The sequence below is a fragment of the Pholcus phalangioides genome, unplaced genomic scaffold (assembly GCF_987345545.1).
Source record: "Pholcus phalangioides strain wild (caught in Gottingen) unplaced genomic scaffold, Ppha-v1.0 ptg000008l_1, whole genome shotgun sequence".
In the NCBI taxonomy this organism is placed as follows: Eukaryota; Metazoa; Arthropoda; class Arachnida; order Araneae; family Pholcidae; genus Pholcus; species Pholcus phalangioides.
This window is the reverse complement of record NW_028301601.1, coordinates 22,574,625-22,593,863: the sequence shown is the minus strand read 5'-3', so window position 1 is coordinate 22,593,863 and position 19,239 is coordinate 22,574,625. Positions and strand designations below refer to the sequence as shown.

At 41.4% G+C, this 19,239-nt stretch overlaps 1 protein-coding gene across 1 annotated transcript in view; it reads right to left on the bottom strand.

Moving 5' to 3' along the window:
• Positions 1-17,151: 17,151 nt before the first annotated feature.
• Positions 17,152-19,239, bottom strand: part of gny (ALG6 alpha-1,3-glucosyltransferase garnysstan) — a 31,386-nt gene continuing 29,298 nt past the window's right edge. Inside the window, exon 15 of the mRNA XM_089234354.1 lies at positions 17,152-17,505. Coding sequence (XP_089090480.1) covers positions 17,314-17,505 — 192 coding nt within the window. The 3' untranslated portion in view covers positions 17,152-17,313. The remainder of the gene's footprint in view (positions 17,506-19,239) is intronic.

Sequence of the window (19,239 nt, the reverse complement as noted above, 5' to 3'; positions counted from 1 at the left end):
AAAATGAAAGGATGCAGAAAGATCAAGATCTACGATAAAGTATGAAGAAATAAGAAAATCCCGAAGAAAAACCAGAAAGAAACAAAGAAAGAAGAGCGGTGGAAACTGTTGGCGCCGGGCCGTCAGCCTCCGAAGTAGCAAGTAGCCTACTACTGTATATTGACTAGTAGACATACGAACCACTGACAAATTGGCTCAATGAAAGAAAAATGGGGAACTCGACTCGTAAACAAACGGATGATTTTCACTCTTAAATGACGCGCCAGAGAGAAGTCAGTTTCTTCAACAAAAAATAATAATAATTCCACAGCGAGAAAAAGGAAAAATTACAATGTCGTTCTTTGTAGGAGCACCTGAATTGGCATGTTTTAATGTGTCTCGGGAAAACACGACTCATAAATGGCTTCTGACAGACACGAAAACGTCCCGCTCATTTATCGTTTCTTGTCGAAGTTTTCTACCCGTTGTCTCTTCTACCTGGCAACAGAATGGTTCCCGTATAAGAGCAGGGTATTAGGGGCTGCTCAGAATTTTCTCAAAAGGGAATACCAAATTTTTTTTTTGAATTTTCAGAAAGAGAGGGGTGTCTTTATACCATTTTCTATTCAGGTGTAAATGCAAAGGAATTCATCCCTTCATGCCTGTGATAAAGGATTACATTATGCACGCTCAACCCACGGCCATTGCTCCCCCTCATCCTGAATCTGGGCCTCTGAGCTGGGACCTTTGCCGGGCCCCTCCATAGTCAATTTATAGCGTGAAAAAGCAAAACATAATGAGAATCGTCCCGGGCGCCAGGGCAACCCATGTGGGACACGAGCTCAAGCCTAATTTTGTAAAAAAATTAACTAAATCATTTACACATATAAAACAACATGTCCTGACTGACTGAATGATTCATCGTCGCCGAGCAGAAACCCATGGCCCCTACATCCTGAAGCAAGGCCCCTAGGCTGGGATCTTTTCCGGGCCCCCCGGATCAGACTTTCACGGGGCCCCCTTTATGATGAATTTATAGCGTGAAAAAACAAAAAAAATGATTAAAATCCTCCCGGGCCCCAGGGCTGGAGCCTTGTCAGCCCACCCCTTGTGGGGACTATGCCGAAACTGCTGAAGATATAAATATGAAAGTTGGTCAACGTTTTGATTTTGTAATGTAAAGACGGATTTCTCAAAATCCGAGGGGGCGGAAGAGTTCAAATGTTACATGGGAGAATCATCGCCGAGCAAATTTCGTATTATCAAATCCACTCGAGCAAAGCCGACTGGTAACAGCTAGTTTTTCCATACAAGTGATTGCTTGGATAAACACAGTACACATTGAGGACTTTCACTGTTAATGTCAGTTCCAGATGATTTAATTAGCCCTCAGCCCATTTAAAGATCACTCAAGCGGATCGTGTGTGGCACAGTTTCAGATCACTTCAGTGACCAGCGGTGCCTTTACGTATCACTCAAGTGTTGCATGGCACATTTACAAATCCCCTGCGGCGCATTTCGAGATCACCCAATCCATCTGTGGCACATTTACAGATCACTGGTGTCCCACGGTACATTTACAGATCCCTTAAGTGACCCGCGATACATTTACAGATTACATAAGTGATCCGCTAGCATTCACAGATCACTAAATTGATCCACGGTACATTTACAGATTGCTTAAATGATTCGCAGCGCATTTCCAGATCACCCAAGCAGTCCGTGGCACATTCAAAGATCACTAAAGTGATCTGTGGCAAATTTACAAATTACTGTTGGTGACCTGTGGCACAGTTCCAGAACACTCATACAACCCGTGGTACATTTACAAGCGGCTCGCGGCACTCTTTCCAAACCAATGAAGTGGCCCGCACTCTCTCCAAAATGTTGAGCACCTTCAGATTACATGGAATCTTGGCCCAGATTTTGGAATGGCTGCCTTCATCTCGCCGCTCGGCACCATTTACAGTTACGTATATAAAACTGAAGGTCGTATCCGCGCGCGCGCAAGTGCAAGGCTGCAACTACAGTGGCGGCTTAACGGGTGGCAAAGAGGGAAACAGGGTATGACTTTCATTGAAACTCCATCAAACAGTCTAAACTACAAAATGTTTTGATTAAAACTCATGTGGGGTCATTCAAATATTTCGTCAGCATCGAGGAAGGGGGGGGGGTTCGGATTTGCTGACTTATGATGACAAGAGGGAGGAGGGTTTAAAGGTTGCTTACGTCATCAACCACCCCTTTTTGAAGATATGAAATATTCTAAGCTGCTGACGAAATTTTGCTGACAGGGGGGAGGGGGTCAAAAATGGCCGAAAATCTGCTTACGTAATACTTGAATGCCCCCTATACAAGAAGTTTATGAAAAAATTGTGCTCTGAGGCCCTCGAAGTCCTAAAGACGGCACACACACACACACAGGTAGTAGCTAGATTTCTTTTCCCGCAGGGGCCGACCAAACTGATAGTTTGTGAGGACTAAGAAAACGTTCATTTCTTCACACTTCTGGATTAAAGGGTTCCCTAAGACAAGACCGGAACTAGACGACGACGAAGGAGGAGGCAACTGCCCTGGGCCGAAAATTCAGGGAAGAACAAAAAATATTATCATAAAATTATCGAATTTTACAGTGGAAGGTGGGGGAGGGGGAACAAAATCAAGCTAGCCTCCAACTCAGAAAAATCCTGGTTACGTCCCTGCCTAAGAACCCTCCACCTGGCTACGGCGTAGTGTAAGCAAACAACTTCCACGAGTGTTCGTGGCTCATCCAGAGCCACAACCAGAAACTTTAGTCAGCAGGGAGCAAGGGTGTATATTGATGTACCCTTTATGTTGAACAAGTTGTCAAAGAAGGTAATTCGGCCTCCCCTCGTCCCAACCATGAGCGGACCCCCCCCCCCCTTCCCCAGCGTCAAAGGTCTAGTCGACTGATCTAATGTATATATGTATATATGAAATTACATCATCATCATCGTGTCCCCCCAGCAATAATGACCTTGCCCCCCCCCCAACAGGGACAGGCTTAACTATTTTGCGGTCCGGTGCAAAAAAAAAAAAAATTGCGGCTATTTGAACAGAGGTTTTTTAATACCCTAAGTTTTGGAAGTTGTTTTTTAAGTTGTCCATGGGTACCCTGATGCCCACCAGGTTCACACTGGTGTCCGAGAACGACTGTAAAACTACTACGTGGTCGTAAAAAAATGTCATTTGGCAGTAAATACGGACAAATGTGTCCGCTTCCTAGTGAAAAATTGCGAGTGCGCCCCAGGCACTTGAAGGTTTAGGGCTCTCAGGGCTAGAAAAACGATTACAGTGGATCCCGCTTATAACGTTTTTCAAACAATCGTCATGAAAAAGCGTTGTAAGCGAGAAAACGCTTCAAACAGGAAATCTTAATGAGAATTTGTAAGACCACGAAAATAAGTCCTACTAAGTGAGAAAACGTTATAAGTGGGACCGACTGTATCTACCCCGGCCCTCAACCTTAGAGGTTCTCTATCTGGGACTGAATGTTAAGCTATTGCTTTGTTAAGAAGTTAAAGTCAAAATGTAATCAAAACATTTATATACACTTTTGCGGCCCTCAAAAATTTAGCTGCCAGGTGCGGCCGCACTCTTCGCACCTGCCTAAGTCCGGCCCTGCCCCCCAGACTTCCAAGTCAATCTCCGCCTATGGTGCCAACGGTCCGACGCCCGGGACCACGACCTCCAAAATCACACTGGTTATCTAGGTGTCCGTGTCGGGACCCGCCTTTCCCACTAATGGCCCTGGACTCATCTAGCGATAAACTATCTTGCGAACTCTCTTGTCAGAGGTGTTGACATGAACTCGGTTTACAAATTACATGCTCCGAATTATCACCACCCACCCCTTATTACATTAGGAATTGGCTTCCAAAAGGTGGTCCGCGGACTTCTGAGGTTCACGCAGTGTGTTCTTAGGACAAAGCAGAAATTAGAATGAAAATATAGCTTATGTACATTAATCCCTTTCAGACCCTGGTGCCACAAATGCGTAGGTGGCTTTTTCTCATTATATAATTTTTTTATTTTGACCTCAGAGAATTAAACCGTGACTTAAAGGATTGTGTAAGTTTTGAGATAGAACATGGCGATTATGAACTTTGGAGACTTTCATCAGAGGGCAGCACTTAAAGTTGAACTTTCAAGGGGTTTTTTAGATGGTTTCCAGGAGAAAGTGCCTATTGCTAACAGACTTTCCATTACCGAAATCTTTTGCCAAAAAAAATTAAAAGATTGGCTGAGGAACAGATGGCAAAGTGGGAATGGAATGATTCGGACACTCGAGCAGAGGTTCGAAAGGTAGTTCCACAAGTTCAGATTATGAATAAAGTCTGGTCACGTCAGAAGACAATTTTTCTTTCAGAACACGGCCCATTGCCAACTTATTTAAAACGCTTCGGACTCTCCAGCAACAAATTCTTTAACTGTGGCGGTAAAGGATGCCTTCTGCACTATTTCATACAGTGCCCGTACACCAGCGATGCTCATTTCCCACAAGTATATCCATCTTACATAAACATATGAAAGAAACAAATCATTAGGTCGCAAGTCCTCACTAAAAAGATGGAAAACCTTATAAATTCCATGAAGACCCATATGCATATATGGCACACCAAGACTAGACCTTCTGCTAGCCTACCTCTAGGCTCAGATACATCCCACGCGATTTCAATCGTATCAGATTACTCGCCACCCATTACTCGAAGCAAATCCCTGCTACGGAATAGACTAACAATGTGATCAGAATTCAATAATCTCTGTATTATCGTATACGCTCTGTAGCGTATTGCATCTCTGACGACTAGCCATATGTGATTGGGTTATCTGATGTGCACATTTTTGTTTGTATTTCTGTCTCTGAAATGTTTGGAATTGTGGAATGTGTATGGCATGCACATATGTACTATTTTACTCTGCTTGTTATTTTACTGTGCTTGTATGTATGACCATGGCCCCCATAAGGATGGGGGCTGACAGGGCTCTAGCCCTGGGGCTCGGGACGATTATCACCTTTTTTTGCTTTTTCACGCTATAAATTAACTACAGAAGGGGCCCGTTAAAAGTCTGACCGAGGGGCCCCGCTACAGGATGTGGGGGGGGGGGCATGTGTATGACTGTTTCTGAAATGTTTAGAAGTTGTGGAATGAGTATGGGATGAACATATCTATTATTTCATTTTGCATTTTAAACATATTGAAAATATGTTTCCCGGTGATGGCTTTTCGGTTACAAGTCCCGTAGGGTATGGACCGAGCCATCACACGGTTAGTTAGGAGAAAGTGCCTCTGGGATGAGTGATTTATTACATAAAATTTAGCAATAAAATTCTGAAAGAAAAATTGTACTTGGTTGAAAAAGAGAGAAATAAAGATTTGCTGACGTTTCTAATGTTTTTAATTTACACTCATTGCCATAAAAATTTGCGCACCCAGAAGAAGTCGTCAAAATGAAACGAAATTTTAGACATGTAAGTACTACGTTGATATAAGTAAGTGATTAGAAAATCCAAGAAAAAGGATCATTTATTGCAGAAAAAAGTACAGATGAACAGAAGTTTTAGTACTCTGTTGGACCCCCTCTAGCGCGAATGCACGATGCGATACGAGCGGGCATTGAGGCATACAAGTTCCGTATGATGTCCTGAGACATCTCGTTCCACAGTTGCTGTAAATGCGCCTCTAGTTCGACCAACCTCGTAGGGTGTCCAACTTGCCGTCCCAAATGATCCCAGATATGCTCGATTGGTGACAAATCTGGGGATAGAGCAGGCCAGGGAAGGGTGGTAATGTGGCGGAGGCAGTCTTGTGACATCCTTGTTGTGTGTGGCCTAGCATTGTCTTGTTGAAAAATGGCTCCTGGGAGCCCTGCCATGAGTGGCAACACATGTGGCTGAAGGATGTTATGGACGTACCGCTGGGCTGTCATTGTGCCATGGATCAATATTAGGGGTGACCGTGTATCGTAAGCAATGGCACCCCATACCATGACACCAGCTGTGGGAGTGGTGTGTCGCTGTAAAGCGAAGGCAGGATTTAAGCTTTCACCACGGGGCCTCCACACACGAACACGATTGTCATCACTGCTCAAGTTGAATCTAGATTCGTCGCTGAAGATGACCTGGTTCCATTCCGTTGCAGTCCAATCCCGTCGTGCTCGACACCACTGCAAATGGAGGCGTTGGTGGGTGGGTGTCATTGGCAGCACACGTAATGGGCGCCGCGATACCAGATGTCCTTCAGCCAGGCGCCTTGCGATGGTTCGGGAAGACACAGAGACCCGTAGTGAAGCTGCTGCCTGTGTCTGGATAGCGGCCAATGAGGCAGTTGGCTCTACGCGTGCGTTTCGGATGATGTGACGGTCTTCTCGACGACTGGTCTGTCGAGGGCGTCCTGAACCTAGTCGCCGTGTAAATGACGTATCTTCTGTCCACTGGTCCCAACACCTCCTCACAGTAAAATCAGAACGGCCTAGTTGACGAGCTACTCGCCGAGCTGACCACCCAGCTTCCATCATCCCGAGGATTCTTCCCCTATCGAACTCTGACAACTGCTCATATGGTCTTCGACGGCGGCGTAACGGCATGTCTACCGCAGCATTTCCTTTGCAAACGATTAAATACACTCCAGCAAGCTCTGCTTACCTGTTTTATACTCCAAGGAGAACGAAGTTCAACGCCCTCTAGTGGCATTACGCAATGCGCAATCACGCTGCATTTCTAATCATTTGCATATCTGCCCGACATGTACCTTCAGGCCAACTTTCGTTTCGATCCCACAATTATTTCTTGGTGCGCAAATTTTTATGGCAATGAGTGTATTTTTTGATCTCAAAAATGCAAAAACAACTTGAAAAATTCCAAAAAATGGATATTCAGGTCTGAAAGAGATATAAAGTACTCATGGTATTTCATGCTCCTGCATCGTATTTCATAATTCTGCTACTAGAAAAATACTAGATTAAGGCCAGTGTGTTGTCTGGTTATAGAATGTATGAGGTTTTGAGTAATTGCATATTCAATACGCAAAGATGTGTCGATACGAGCTAAGTTTTAGCCACGAGCATTCCACGTGAATTCCGGACATCATGGCGGCGCCAAGTAATTTTTTTACCGGGAAAAACCGCTCACAAAAAAATGAGAAGGAAGATTTTCGTATAATGGGGGCTGATACGAGAGATTAGAAATATCGACTTTGATTAGTAAGGAAGAAAAACCGATATAATTTCGTTGTGAGATGTCGGAGGGGGTCAGGAGTTCATCGACTCCATCTCTCCGGTTGATGGTGATAAGTTCCACCTGCTTATGATCGAAAACAAGAAATAAACTATGAGCCAAAATGAATGTGAACTTGCAACAGTCACGTCCAATGCAATCGATATCGTAAGTAGATGCTCCTCTATGCGTTTGACCATGGTGGTACAGTCGAACCTCGTTAAGACGAAGTGTCCAAAAACAAAAAACACAGAAAATATAATTCCAATCAATTAACCGACGACACGCCGGTTTTATTTGATTACGTCCATCGGGAATAATATTTCTTTCGTATTAAGCAGAAAGTTCTTCTTTTAGTTTTTAAATTTTAGCGGGAAACAAACATTATATTCGTGTAAACTTATGTTTACGTTGGATGAAAGCGGGTGTCGCGGTGATATGATCGAAGTTTTCAAAATTATCAACGGGATGGATAAGATGGACCATGAGCTTTTAGTACACCGCCAATCGACTGCTTTTACAAGGGGACACCAGTTTCGATTGGTGAGGGACAAGTCTAGGTTATTGTGTCGCAGGAAATTTTTCTCTGATGTGGTTGTTAATAAGCGGACATTCAAGTATTACGTAAGCAGATTTTCAGCCATTTTTGACCCCCTGCCCCCTTGTCAGCAAAATTTCGTCAGCAGCTTAGAATATTTTATATCTTCAAAAATGGCTGGTTGATGACGTAAGCAACCTTCAAACCCCCTCCCCCCTTGTCATCAAAAGTCGATAAATCCGGAACCCCCCTCCCCGATGCTGACGTAATACTTGAATGACCCCTAAATGGAACAGCTTACCCCGGGGGAAGTAAATTCTAACACAATTGACACGTTTAAAAAGAAATACGATAACCATGTTGGTGTATATATATATAAATCAAGAAGCTATTCATACGCAAAATAGGACAACCATAAATCATAAATAAATTTTATGGGCGTTGTTATTATGGGCATTATATATATACTAGGGGGGCTCTGCCCCCCTGCCGCCTTTGGCGGCCAACCCCCCAACCCCCACTTCTCTCCCGGACATATCTTGTTTATTTCGTCCCACTTCATCAGCGTGCTATGGAAAAGGGGAAAGGGACGTGCGAAAGCACCAGCCTACTGAAGAAGCGAATTTTAATGAAAATAATAATAAAGCAACAAAAAACAAATGAGATTCATCAAGTATCCCCAGAAAACTTCCCCATGGGGGTCCCCAGATTCAATTCGCTGAATTTCAGTGGGGCCCCACACTGGATATATCTTGGGCTACCGATGTGTTGCAAATTTTACAATGTTTATTTTATTTTTATTTTATGTATAAAACAAAGCTACAGGTTTAAACCCAATTACAGCTTGCAGTAAAAATAAAAATTTGCACAGAATAGAAAAAGCGACATGATAAAGTACACAAAAGACAAATCGGTAACAGACGAATGAAAAATATCCAGATGTTGAGGAAGCGCATTATAAAATTCGGAAAATCTGTTTATAGCACAGAAATTACCAATATTAGTATTATATGATTTGATGGCAAATAAACAATTAGATCTTGTATTGTGACACTTAATATTGAAACAGATTTCATTAAGAATTGGTATACAATCAATTTGGTTAGTCAACAGTTTCTTGAAAAAAATAACGAGCAAGTACTCTCTGCGTTTTTGTAAGCTATTGACATTGAAACTGTTTCGTAGATGAGTGGCAGATAGAATATTGTTATAAGGACCATATTTTTTGAAATATAAATACCTTAGAAAATTGAACCACAAAAATCAATGAGATACATTCAGGGGCACCGAATTACAACCTGTTAACATTTCCATGAAGCCCTGACCTGCAAGCTTGTCGGACACCCCCCCCCCCCTGTGAGAATTTTTCATTTTTATCAATTTTACAACGAATAAAATCCAGGGCCCCACATCCAGTAGCGGGGACACAATACGCAGATTTTTAATGGGGCCCCAGACTGGCTATATCTCGGGTTTCGGCTGTGGCAAATTCTACAACACAAAAAAATGAGATTCATCCAGGGCCCCCAAAATCAAACCTGTAAACATGGGGGCCCCCCGACTTGGAAGCTTGTCTGTCATCCCCCGGTGCGAGTGCCATGAAAAATTTTCATTTGTATTCGTTTTACCAACGAATAAAATCCAGGGCCCCCAAAATGAAACCTGTAAACATAGGGCCCCCGACTTGGAAGCTTGTCGGTCATCCCCCGGAGCGAGTGCCATGAAAAATTTCCATTTGTATTTGTTTTACCAACGAATAAAATCCAGGGCCCCCAACCAATTACCCGGGACACCAATTCGCATACTTTTGGTGGGGCCCCAGACTGGATATATCTTTTGCTTCCGCTATCGAAATTTTTCAACGTTAAAACAGCAAGAAAACAATGAGATCCATCAAGGGCCCCTGGAAATGAAAACTTTTTACTTATACGTGAAATCTTCCCCGGGTACCCCGACCCTGTGTTGGGAGCACTGCTGTTGTGTGTGTATATTATACATATATATATACCTCTCGGCATGGACCTCCCCCCCCCCCCCCCCACAAAGGAAGGGCTGACAGGGGCCACAACGATTCTTATCACTTTTTGATTTTTCACACTATAAATTAATCACAGAGGGGCCCCTGAAAAGCTGGTTTGGGGGCTCGAAATCTAAATTCCAGCCTAAGGGCTCTGCTGTAGGATGTAGGAGCCTCTTGGTACATGCACATAACATGGTCCCGATGGGTCAAATGGGTCCCGATATGTGAATATCGACCCAATATGGATATATGATATATGATATCATATCGATATATGAATATATGAATATGAATGTACGATATATGAATGTGAATATCGATATATGAATCGAACCCACTTCCGTAACAGATTTCCGTCACTCAAAAATTTCACCCACTTCCGTAACGGATTTCCGTCACTCAAAAATTTCACCCACTTCCGTCACTCGGTTGCTTAGCAACAGGCCCTTTTCGAGTTTGTTTGTGATTTTATATTATAGAATAGATATATATATTGTTTGTAATTACATTTTTGATTGGGTTGCTGTATTTTTGAAATATATGACATCCATATTTGTTATGGGCATCTTTTTCCAAGCCATCTCGTTGGGTATTTTGTCTGTCGTGGCATTGTATTTGTTTTATATTTCGTCGGCGTTTAGGCAGAAGTCACCAAGTCCAAAACTGTAGTTTTGAGATATTTAAACTTTTCAGTCATATGGGGCAATTCAAGTATTACTTCAGTACCGATGGGGGGGGGGGGGGTTCTGATTTGCTGACTTTTGATGACAAGGAGGGAGGGGGTTCGTGACATGCCCGTCATGTATAACACCGAACTGCCAAAGTGATTACGCGTAAACATAACGTAAATTTCTCGCGCAAGTACGATCTGTGCCACTAATACCTTCTATTGGCAGTATAGTTCATTAACTGAATACAGCCAAATCTGCTTGAATTAAAAGTTAATAATATAAATCACAAAGTCCTTTCAATGACCCCTGCACATCGGCAGTAAATAGTCGGCATTTAAACAAAAGTATTTTTGTATGAATAAACAAATTTCATACAATGAAATAATTAATTGGAAATTCTAATCAATTGCAGCAGTCTATAGGTTTTTGGTGGACTTAGTGACTTTTGCTTGAACGATGACGAAATCTGCACTTAGTGATTTCTGCCTGACGATAAAATGCTTAGGGAAATATGGACACATCTGTTGCTTAGGGGCCGTTCAAGTATTACATCATCATGGATGGTGGGGGGGGGGGGGGGAGGGTTTCCGTTTTGCTGACTTTTGATGACAAAGGGGGGGGGGTTTGGATAACGCTTACGTCAGCAACCACCCTTTATGAAAATATGAGTTAGGATTCAGAGGGGCAGAGCTGATGACGAAATTTTGCTGACAATGTGGGGGGGGGGGGTCAACGTTTTGCTGACGGAGGGGTAGGGGGGTCAAAAATGGCTAAAAATTTGCTTACGTAATACTTGAACGGCCCCTTAGGAGTCATTCAAGTATTACGTTAGCATCGAGGGGGGGGGGGCGGGGTTTCGGATTTGCTGACTTTTGATGACAAGGGGGGAGGGGGGTCTGAAGGTTGCTTACGTCATCAACCACCCCTTTTTGAAGATATGAAGTATTCTAAGCTCCTGACGAAATTTTGCTGACAGGGTGGAGGGGGGGTCAATGTTTTGCGGACTTTTGTTGACGGGGGGGGGGGTCAAAAATGATTAAAAATTTGTTTACGTAATACTTGAACGGCCCCTTAAAGGGAAATATGGACGCATCTGTTGCTCAACAACGGGAATTCAATTTCGCTAGTGAGCTTTACCAGAATGCCGAGCATTAATTAAAGATGACGCAAGGGTAATTATCTGGAAATCACAATTTTTGGATTAAGTGACATTTGCTTGAACACCGACGATTTCGTGGAGCATCAACAAAAAGGAAATATTAAAGGTAAAAAAAATTATATACGTTTCCCCCAAAATGGTTCTTTCTCTGGATAAAACAGTCGCGGAACAAAGATGTGAAGTAGATGACGTCATAACCATCTTAAAAGCAACAGTTGTTTGCTTCGTAAAAAAAAAAAAAATAATAGAGAAGGAGAACTATCTTAAATTATCAATATCGAGCTCACGCTGGAAATCAATCAGCATTAGTGGCTACTGGAATGCATAAACACACACACCCGATAACTTACACTCAATGATTTTACCCACAAAAAAATTGCTTCCAGAGATGATAACACGAGATGAACTCCATGTTCGGGGTGTTATAAGAACCATTCAGTGATGAGAGGTACATGAACCACAAAGAACACGGCTTTTTCACGATCTTTTTTCTGAATGCTGATGTCAGGGGCTCTCAATTATCTCGATTTGTATCTGACCTTTGGTCATGTCGAGAGGAATTACGGCATGCTCTCTCTCTCTCTCTCGTGCAATAAACTAAATGACAGTTCAGGTTGTGTGCGTGTGTGTATATCCCATCTACAAGAAAGATCCAGTTACAGATTGTTGTAACCTCCACCTCACTTAAGAAATAAAGAGGAATATTTCAGGGTTTTCTTTCGGGGAAGTCTGAATAGGATACATTCATGAGATTGTGATATAAAGGGCTCCCATTCATAAGACTTAGTTTACATAAAGGTGTCGCCTTTTGGCGACTTTATAGACGAGTGCCGATGCATTCCAGGAATGAATTTTATTTTAACAGACACCTATCTGATGTGTTTTGTCGCCATGAAAGTACATGATTGAATGAGATGTTTGTCGAGGACCAAAAAAGGCTGGTGTTGACGGCTCCAATATTAAACCGGTGGAATTCCTGCAGATAGACCAGAGTTTCTCAACTGAGACTTTCGCGATCTCTCGTTAAGATATAGCTAAAAGAAATAGTGATAAATAGCACTAGCAAACAGTTAAAGTATTTTTCAAGGTTCTACGAGTTCCTTGGAAATATCAATTCACAGTATTGTTCTGAATGTTCCACAAGAGCAAAAATGTTGAGAAATGCTGGAAAAGAAGACTATTGTTTCCCAAACTGGGTGATGTCACACTCTTAGGGTGTGCTAGGGAAACTTTTTTTTCTTTCTGAAAAGGGGGGGGGGATTATAGGTCAATAACGGTAATTGGCAAGATCACAATTGACAATTACGTTAATTAGGCCAAGACTTACACCAATAAGGTTGATTGTATGGGGGTTGATCAAACACTTTTACGAACACGGTGATTCCGGAGGACCAAAAGCGATTTTCCAGCTCTAAAAGGGCTTCGAAAACTCGATCCGTTTCTTCATTAGGATGTTTCTAAAATTTCATAACTTTCTGATGGGCAGTTATGGCAGTAGAAAGCTTTACACGCCAACTTGAATTATAGATTTATTTAACTGACTTACATTTAAGCAACAACAAGAAACCTGAGTCCAAAGAGTCAGTCACGCAAATGTATTTTTTTGTAAAAAGTGCTTCGAAACAAAATTTTTTTATTACAAGTGGCACTCTTTTTTTTGAACTCCTTCCACAGAAAATGAACGTTATATTGGGAGGTCGTTATATATCGACAGCTTGAAAAAGAAAATTAGCTTCTTAAAAGAATTCCATATTGGAACATAACAAAAAATTATTATTTTTTGTTGTAATGTGAGCAGTTGCAATGAAAATGTATCAGGTTGGAAAATAATAAAATTGGTATAATTATCAATTCACGCACATGCGTACCAAAATCTTCAATATCAAAGGTCAAAAATACTAAAGCAATGTTCTTCAACCAATGGTCCGCAACACATTTTAATTGATTCATATAGCCACTACGTAAGTTTGGATCTATTTGAATATAATACCTTCTCTCAGGAACGCCCCTACCAGACGCTATTGTTTTCACGAGGCCCTGTGCGAAAATAATAGCGGGGTCAGTTGCGTCTGAAAAATTTCGGAGCACCAAAAATGTTTAGGATTCCCCCTTTGCCCCGGGAGGGAAGGGGGGGGATCAGCACCTATTATTTCGGAATATACAGGAATGCTGAGAAATATCCATAAAAAAATTTTCAAACACACAATTACGCTTAAATTAACACAAAAATTGATGAAAATTCAGAACTGAAGGTAATTTTAAACTAACGAGAGGAAACGATTTCCGAAACTAATAGGAATTTTGGAATTGTTGAATTAAGAATAATTGAAAGAAATAATTCTCTCTAGCACCAATGAAAATTCAGAACTGATGAAAGAAATAATTCCGGAGTTAATGGAAATTCAGAATTAACGGAAAAAAGAACCAAAGAAACTGATGGAAATTAAAAATTAATGAAAGAAATGATTCTGAAATTGATGAAAATAAAGAATTAATGAAATCAATACTACCGCAATTGAAGAAAATTCAGAATCGATGCAAGAAATAATTTAGGAATTGCTGAAAGCGTCCAGTAATTTACTGTGAGTGCCGGGCCTCAGAAAGAGTGGGACTAGGTGCGACCGCACACCCCTAAGGGCTTCTCTATATTCTTCTCCGGTTTTCATTTCTGTCTCAGTTCGTCCGCAAGTCTGCATATTATTTCTATTTATTCATTTTTATCGGGGCCGTAAATTATTTCTCCCATTTCCGTACCTGTACGGCGGCGACCTATCATATCGTCCAAGTTCCACAGAATATGGACTGAGTCGCCGTACCAGGTCATTTGTAAAAAAATTGAAGAACATTATTGTACTATAGGACGGATTTTGTTAATTTTTACGCAAAAAAAGGACAAGGCAGAGCCGAGTTCGGCCGTTTTCTTGGATAAAAAACACGATGTGAATAGGAGAAAATATAGAACTTATCATACCGGTCGTTATAACGAGTCTCGATTCTTTTTTTACAGGGTTGTGTGTAGGACAATGAGCAATAAGGGGGGGAGGGGGGGAAATGAGCTTTCCTTATAGCTCAGGGTTACCAGATTCGAAAACTGAGAAAACAAGCTTTGCGCGCGCAATTCATCAGGTCAGCTTTCCTGATTTCCACAACAGATAGCGCCACTATACTCGCAGAGAGAAAAACCCTCCCCATAATTTTTCCGAACTTCTAAAAAAAAAGAAAAAGAACAAATTACGATCCGTTCTCCCCCTTCGCTTTTAATGTATCATTCACGTAAGTCTGGTCAGTTTTAGTACGTTGTCTGGCGCAAGGCGAGTTTTCTTTCTGTACTCTCAGAATTTTCCTTAGGAGCGTTTTCTTTTGCTCGGATGGGTTTTCGGAGCCGTGGGTGAATAGTATCTGCCTGGTATCTGGGCGAGATCATCCCGCAGTCTGCGCCGTCTTAACGCATGGGCCCACCCGGTCACGGCCCGGCGGCTTCAAGAGAAGAGGGACCTCAGAAAAATGAGTAGTTGAATTTTTCGAGAATTTGCCTGTTAGGGCCTCAGAAAAATCACTTGGCCCGATGCTCTTAAGACGGCCCTGCTCACAGTCCATCCCTCATATCTATTGTGAAGGACGGGGAAAACTTCCCCTCCACCATTTCTCTGTGGGCCTCTATGAAAGTTACCATTTTCTCACAATGAGCAGCAGTGTTTTGTTCCATTTCTCTTCCTTTTATTCTATATTTCTCTATCAATGTGATTGAGAAATATTCCTATAACTGTTGCACCACAAATCAAGTAACAGAATGCAAACAGTACAAATCCCCACGCAGATGCAGATAGTGAATGGATGTTGCCACCGTTACTGAGGCAAATACAAACTTTAAATGCATAGCAGTTATTAATTTTGCAGAGCTGTCTTTTCCTCGTCACGTGACCTTAAGAATAACTTTTAAGAATCACATCGTGGTAGCACTTGGAGCTCGATTCTTATGAACTGATTTTTACATCTGGATGATTGGTTATTAAGAATCAGAAGGTGGTATACCCCCTCATTGGGGAGACTTGGGTTATTTTATATTCTGGGAATTTAAATATTGATTGGTCAAAGCGTGTAAAAATGATTGGGAGAAAAAAATATACTACAGTATTTTTTAGTTTATAATAAAATTTTTTGCCATTTTTGGCATGTTTTTCCAAAGCATTCCTTTCGCGCAAAACTCTCAAAATACTCTATTTCTCGAAATCTTTTCCGATCCAGTCAGTTTCGAGATTCAGAAGTGTGACTGTACTATACTGGTATTGTTATGACAGACGCAGTGGTTTTCTTCTTCCAGAGCTGTTTTTGTTCATAATACTGTCTTCTCCATAGTAAGTGTAATGAAGTCCGCGAGATTGTGGCTAGAATAACATCTGCTACACTTGGATGCACCTTTGGTTCTCATTTTCTGTGAATTTTGATGGTGATTGGTTAAAGTGTAGAGTGGGGGCATAAAAACACACTTTGATGAAGAGATATATGTTGAATTGTACGATGTTTTTTATTCATGGAAAGAAAGGGGAAAAATAATTGAGGAAACTAGAAAAGGGGTACAAAAGGGGTACATTTCAAACCTTATGAGGATGCTTAAATTGACATGAAAAATGAGGATGCCTTGTAACTCTATCATACACCCTTCCAGAATCAGGATTTCACCCGAGCGAGACCTGGGCAAAGAAGGCATTAAGGAATGCTAATAACTTGGGTTCAGGGTTGGAACTAGAAGGGGGGAGATAAGCAGGGCAATCGCCCCGAGCGTAAATCTTGAGGAGACAGCAAATTTATGGGGGGGGGGGGGGGAATCTTACTTCAAAACATAAGACAAAAAAAAAGACTGTTATACAGTTATGGCTTTAAGCATTAGGTAAGAGGGCAGCAGCAAAATCAGACTTGCCGTATGTGGGTGACAGTCAACCTCTTTGCTAGTAAGTGTGGATGCCTTGGTGTTTTCATGGGCATTAATACATGGACGTATGTGCAAATGTCAGATGAAAATTACAATAAAGAAAGTCAGCGTTGTTGTTGTGGTAGAATAACATGAATGCTATATCTGTCATCTCGTTAGCAAAATTTCGTCAGCTCTGCCTTTGTAACGCATATTGGTGAGATCAGAGACATACACAGGAAGGGGAGGGCATGGGGGCACTTGTAACCCCCCCCCCCCCAACGATCAGACATTTATTTTTTAATGCAAAAGGCACATTTCCAGATCACTTTTACCCGCGAAACATTTAGAGATCATTAAAGTGGCTCTGTAGGGGACTGATCAATAGGAAGAATGTTAGTTCAGGTGCCTACAAACTAGCGAAAGGCTTTCCTCATTTTTGGCGCACAGAGTATGATGCCATTAAGAATATTTCATATTTTTATAAATGGCGGTTGATAAAATGTAAGCATCATTTCCCCCCCCCCCCCCCCTCTTGTCATCAAAAGTCAGAAATTCCCTCCCCCCAATTGAGGCTGACACAATACTTGAATGACCCCTTAGCTATGAAACACAAAGCAAATATAATACTTATAATGTAAACTATATAATATTTTATTGCAACTGATTGCTATAAAATGCGTCCAATCAACAACACATTACTCCAGTACGAAATCATGAACATGTTGATATGAAAAAAATATATATAGGGTTCGAAAAATATTGCATTCTATTTTAGGAACAATCTGTTAAAAACAATGTCATTCGCTTTTCTTCATCAAACCTCTATCCCCTTTGTACAGCAAAAAGTTGAAATGAACAGCGAAGCCGATGAAATGAAAGCAGCTGTAGATGCAATTTAGCATGATGAAGAGATGAGGGTAACGCACTGGCGGCTGGACGTAGTACCTAAGGCATTCTATGATGAGGCTAACCAGTAACGATGCCAAGAACTGAAACATAGTCAAAAGGGTTTTGAGCACATTACATATTAATATTAATCATGGACTATTTCAAGTACACTTTTAAATCTATGAGGTTTGTTCAAAAAATATCGGACCATATTTTTTTATGCTAAAACAAACGAGGCTAAGCAGGTGTGGTTTAGTGCATGTGGGAAGGAAATCCTAATGAACATGCATGGATTTTTCTCACCGGTAGAAGTTGTCACCTGCCGATGAGTGAGGAAGTGTACGAGTGTCAGATCTTTGTTTTTGACAAAATGGCAGAAAAACTTGAACGAGACTACTGTATTAAATTTTGTATGAAGCTTGGGCGATTCCCAGGTGGAAACGATCAGCGAGATTGAACAGATTTTCAGGTGCGAAGAAATGCGCACAACACAGATAAAGGAGTGGCACAACCGCATCAAAGATGATCGCACATCAGCAGAGAGTGAAGCATGTTCTGGTAGGTCCTCGAAATCCAGAAATGAGATTGTCATTGACCAAGTGAAGACACTAGCGATGCAAGATTGTCGAATAACGATCACAGAACTTGCAGACGAGGGGAGCATCTCAACACTAGATCCGTTCATTCCATTTTGACTGAGGATTAGGGCTTCAGGAGAATCTTAATGAAGTTTGTGTGAAAGCTGCTCACCATCGAGCAGAAGCAACTTTGACTGGAGATTGTACAGGACATGCCGGAGACTGTGAACAAAGATCCCACCTTCTTGAAGACACTGATCACTGGGGATGAGTCAGGGTTTATAGGTATGAACAAGAAACAAAGTTGCAGGAATCATGATGGAAGGATTCAACATCTCAGAGCATAAAAAAAAAAGCACGGCAGGTTTGCAGCAAAAGGAAAAGTTTTTTATGCATCTATGGTTGACAAATACAAGTATTTTCTCCAGATTGGGTGAAAAATTTTGTTGTTTAAAAGGCATTGGTTAAAAATCTGTGCTGTGTGGACACTCCAATAAAACAAAATTAATCAGTTAATTCAATGACTAAATTAAAAACAAGGTGTCTATAAGGAGCACCAAAATAGCACTATTCTCTTAAAAAGTGCTCCTCAAGTCAAGAAATTTGGGAATCAGCTAGTTTGACGTGTGAAAGCTTCAGTGAATTAAAATACAGTCGATGCTGCTTAAAATCAGGGATAATGTTATCATTCAGGTATTGTTATCACTTTTCCAAAGAATAGAACAGACCAATATCATAACATGTTGTATAAAAAACTTGTTTATAGTTATCGGGACTTCAGATGTTGTCTTTTCTCTTGCGCATTTTGAAGCTAAGATTTAACCAAACTTATTTTTTCCCTGCAAGTTATCATTATTAGGCTGCAAGACTATGTAGGAAGCTAAAAAATGTTCCCCCCCCCCTTTTGTTGGCAAACATTCCCATACTTAGTGTCATAAATTGGTCTGTAGTATTTGCTGTGATCTGTGTACGTATTTACCTACTTTTGGGGCCCTCCTATAAGGAAGGCAAATGAAATATATGGTGGGAAAAAAGCTCTTTCTCTTTCAGTACTTGAACAGTTTCTCTCAGTTGAAAGATTAATTTTTTTTTTTACAGAGAGACTTTTTCTCAAAGGACCTATGAAATTTAATGTACAGTCGGCCCCCCATATTCGAAAGGGGGGGGGGGGTGTTACATTTTAAGGGTAACCGCGAGTAACTGAAACCAGTTTTTTCTTGTCTATCTTGTTTATTGAACCGCATGGTAATGCAGGGG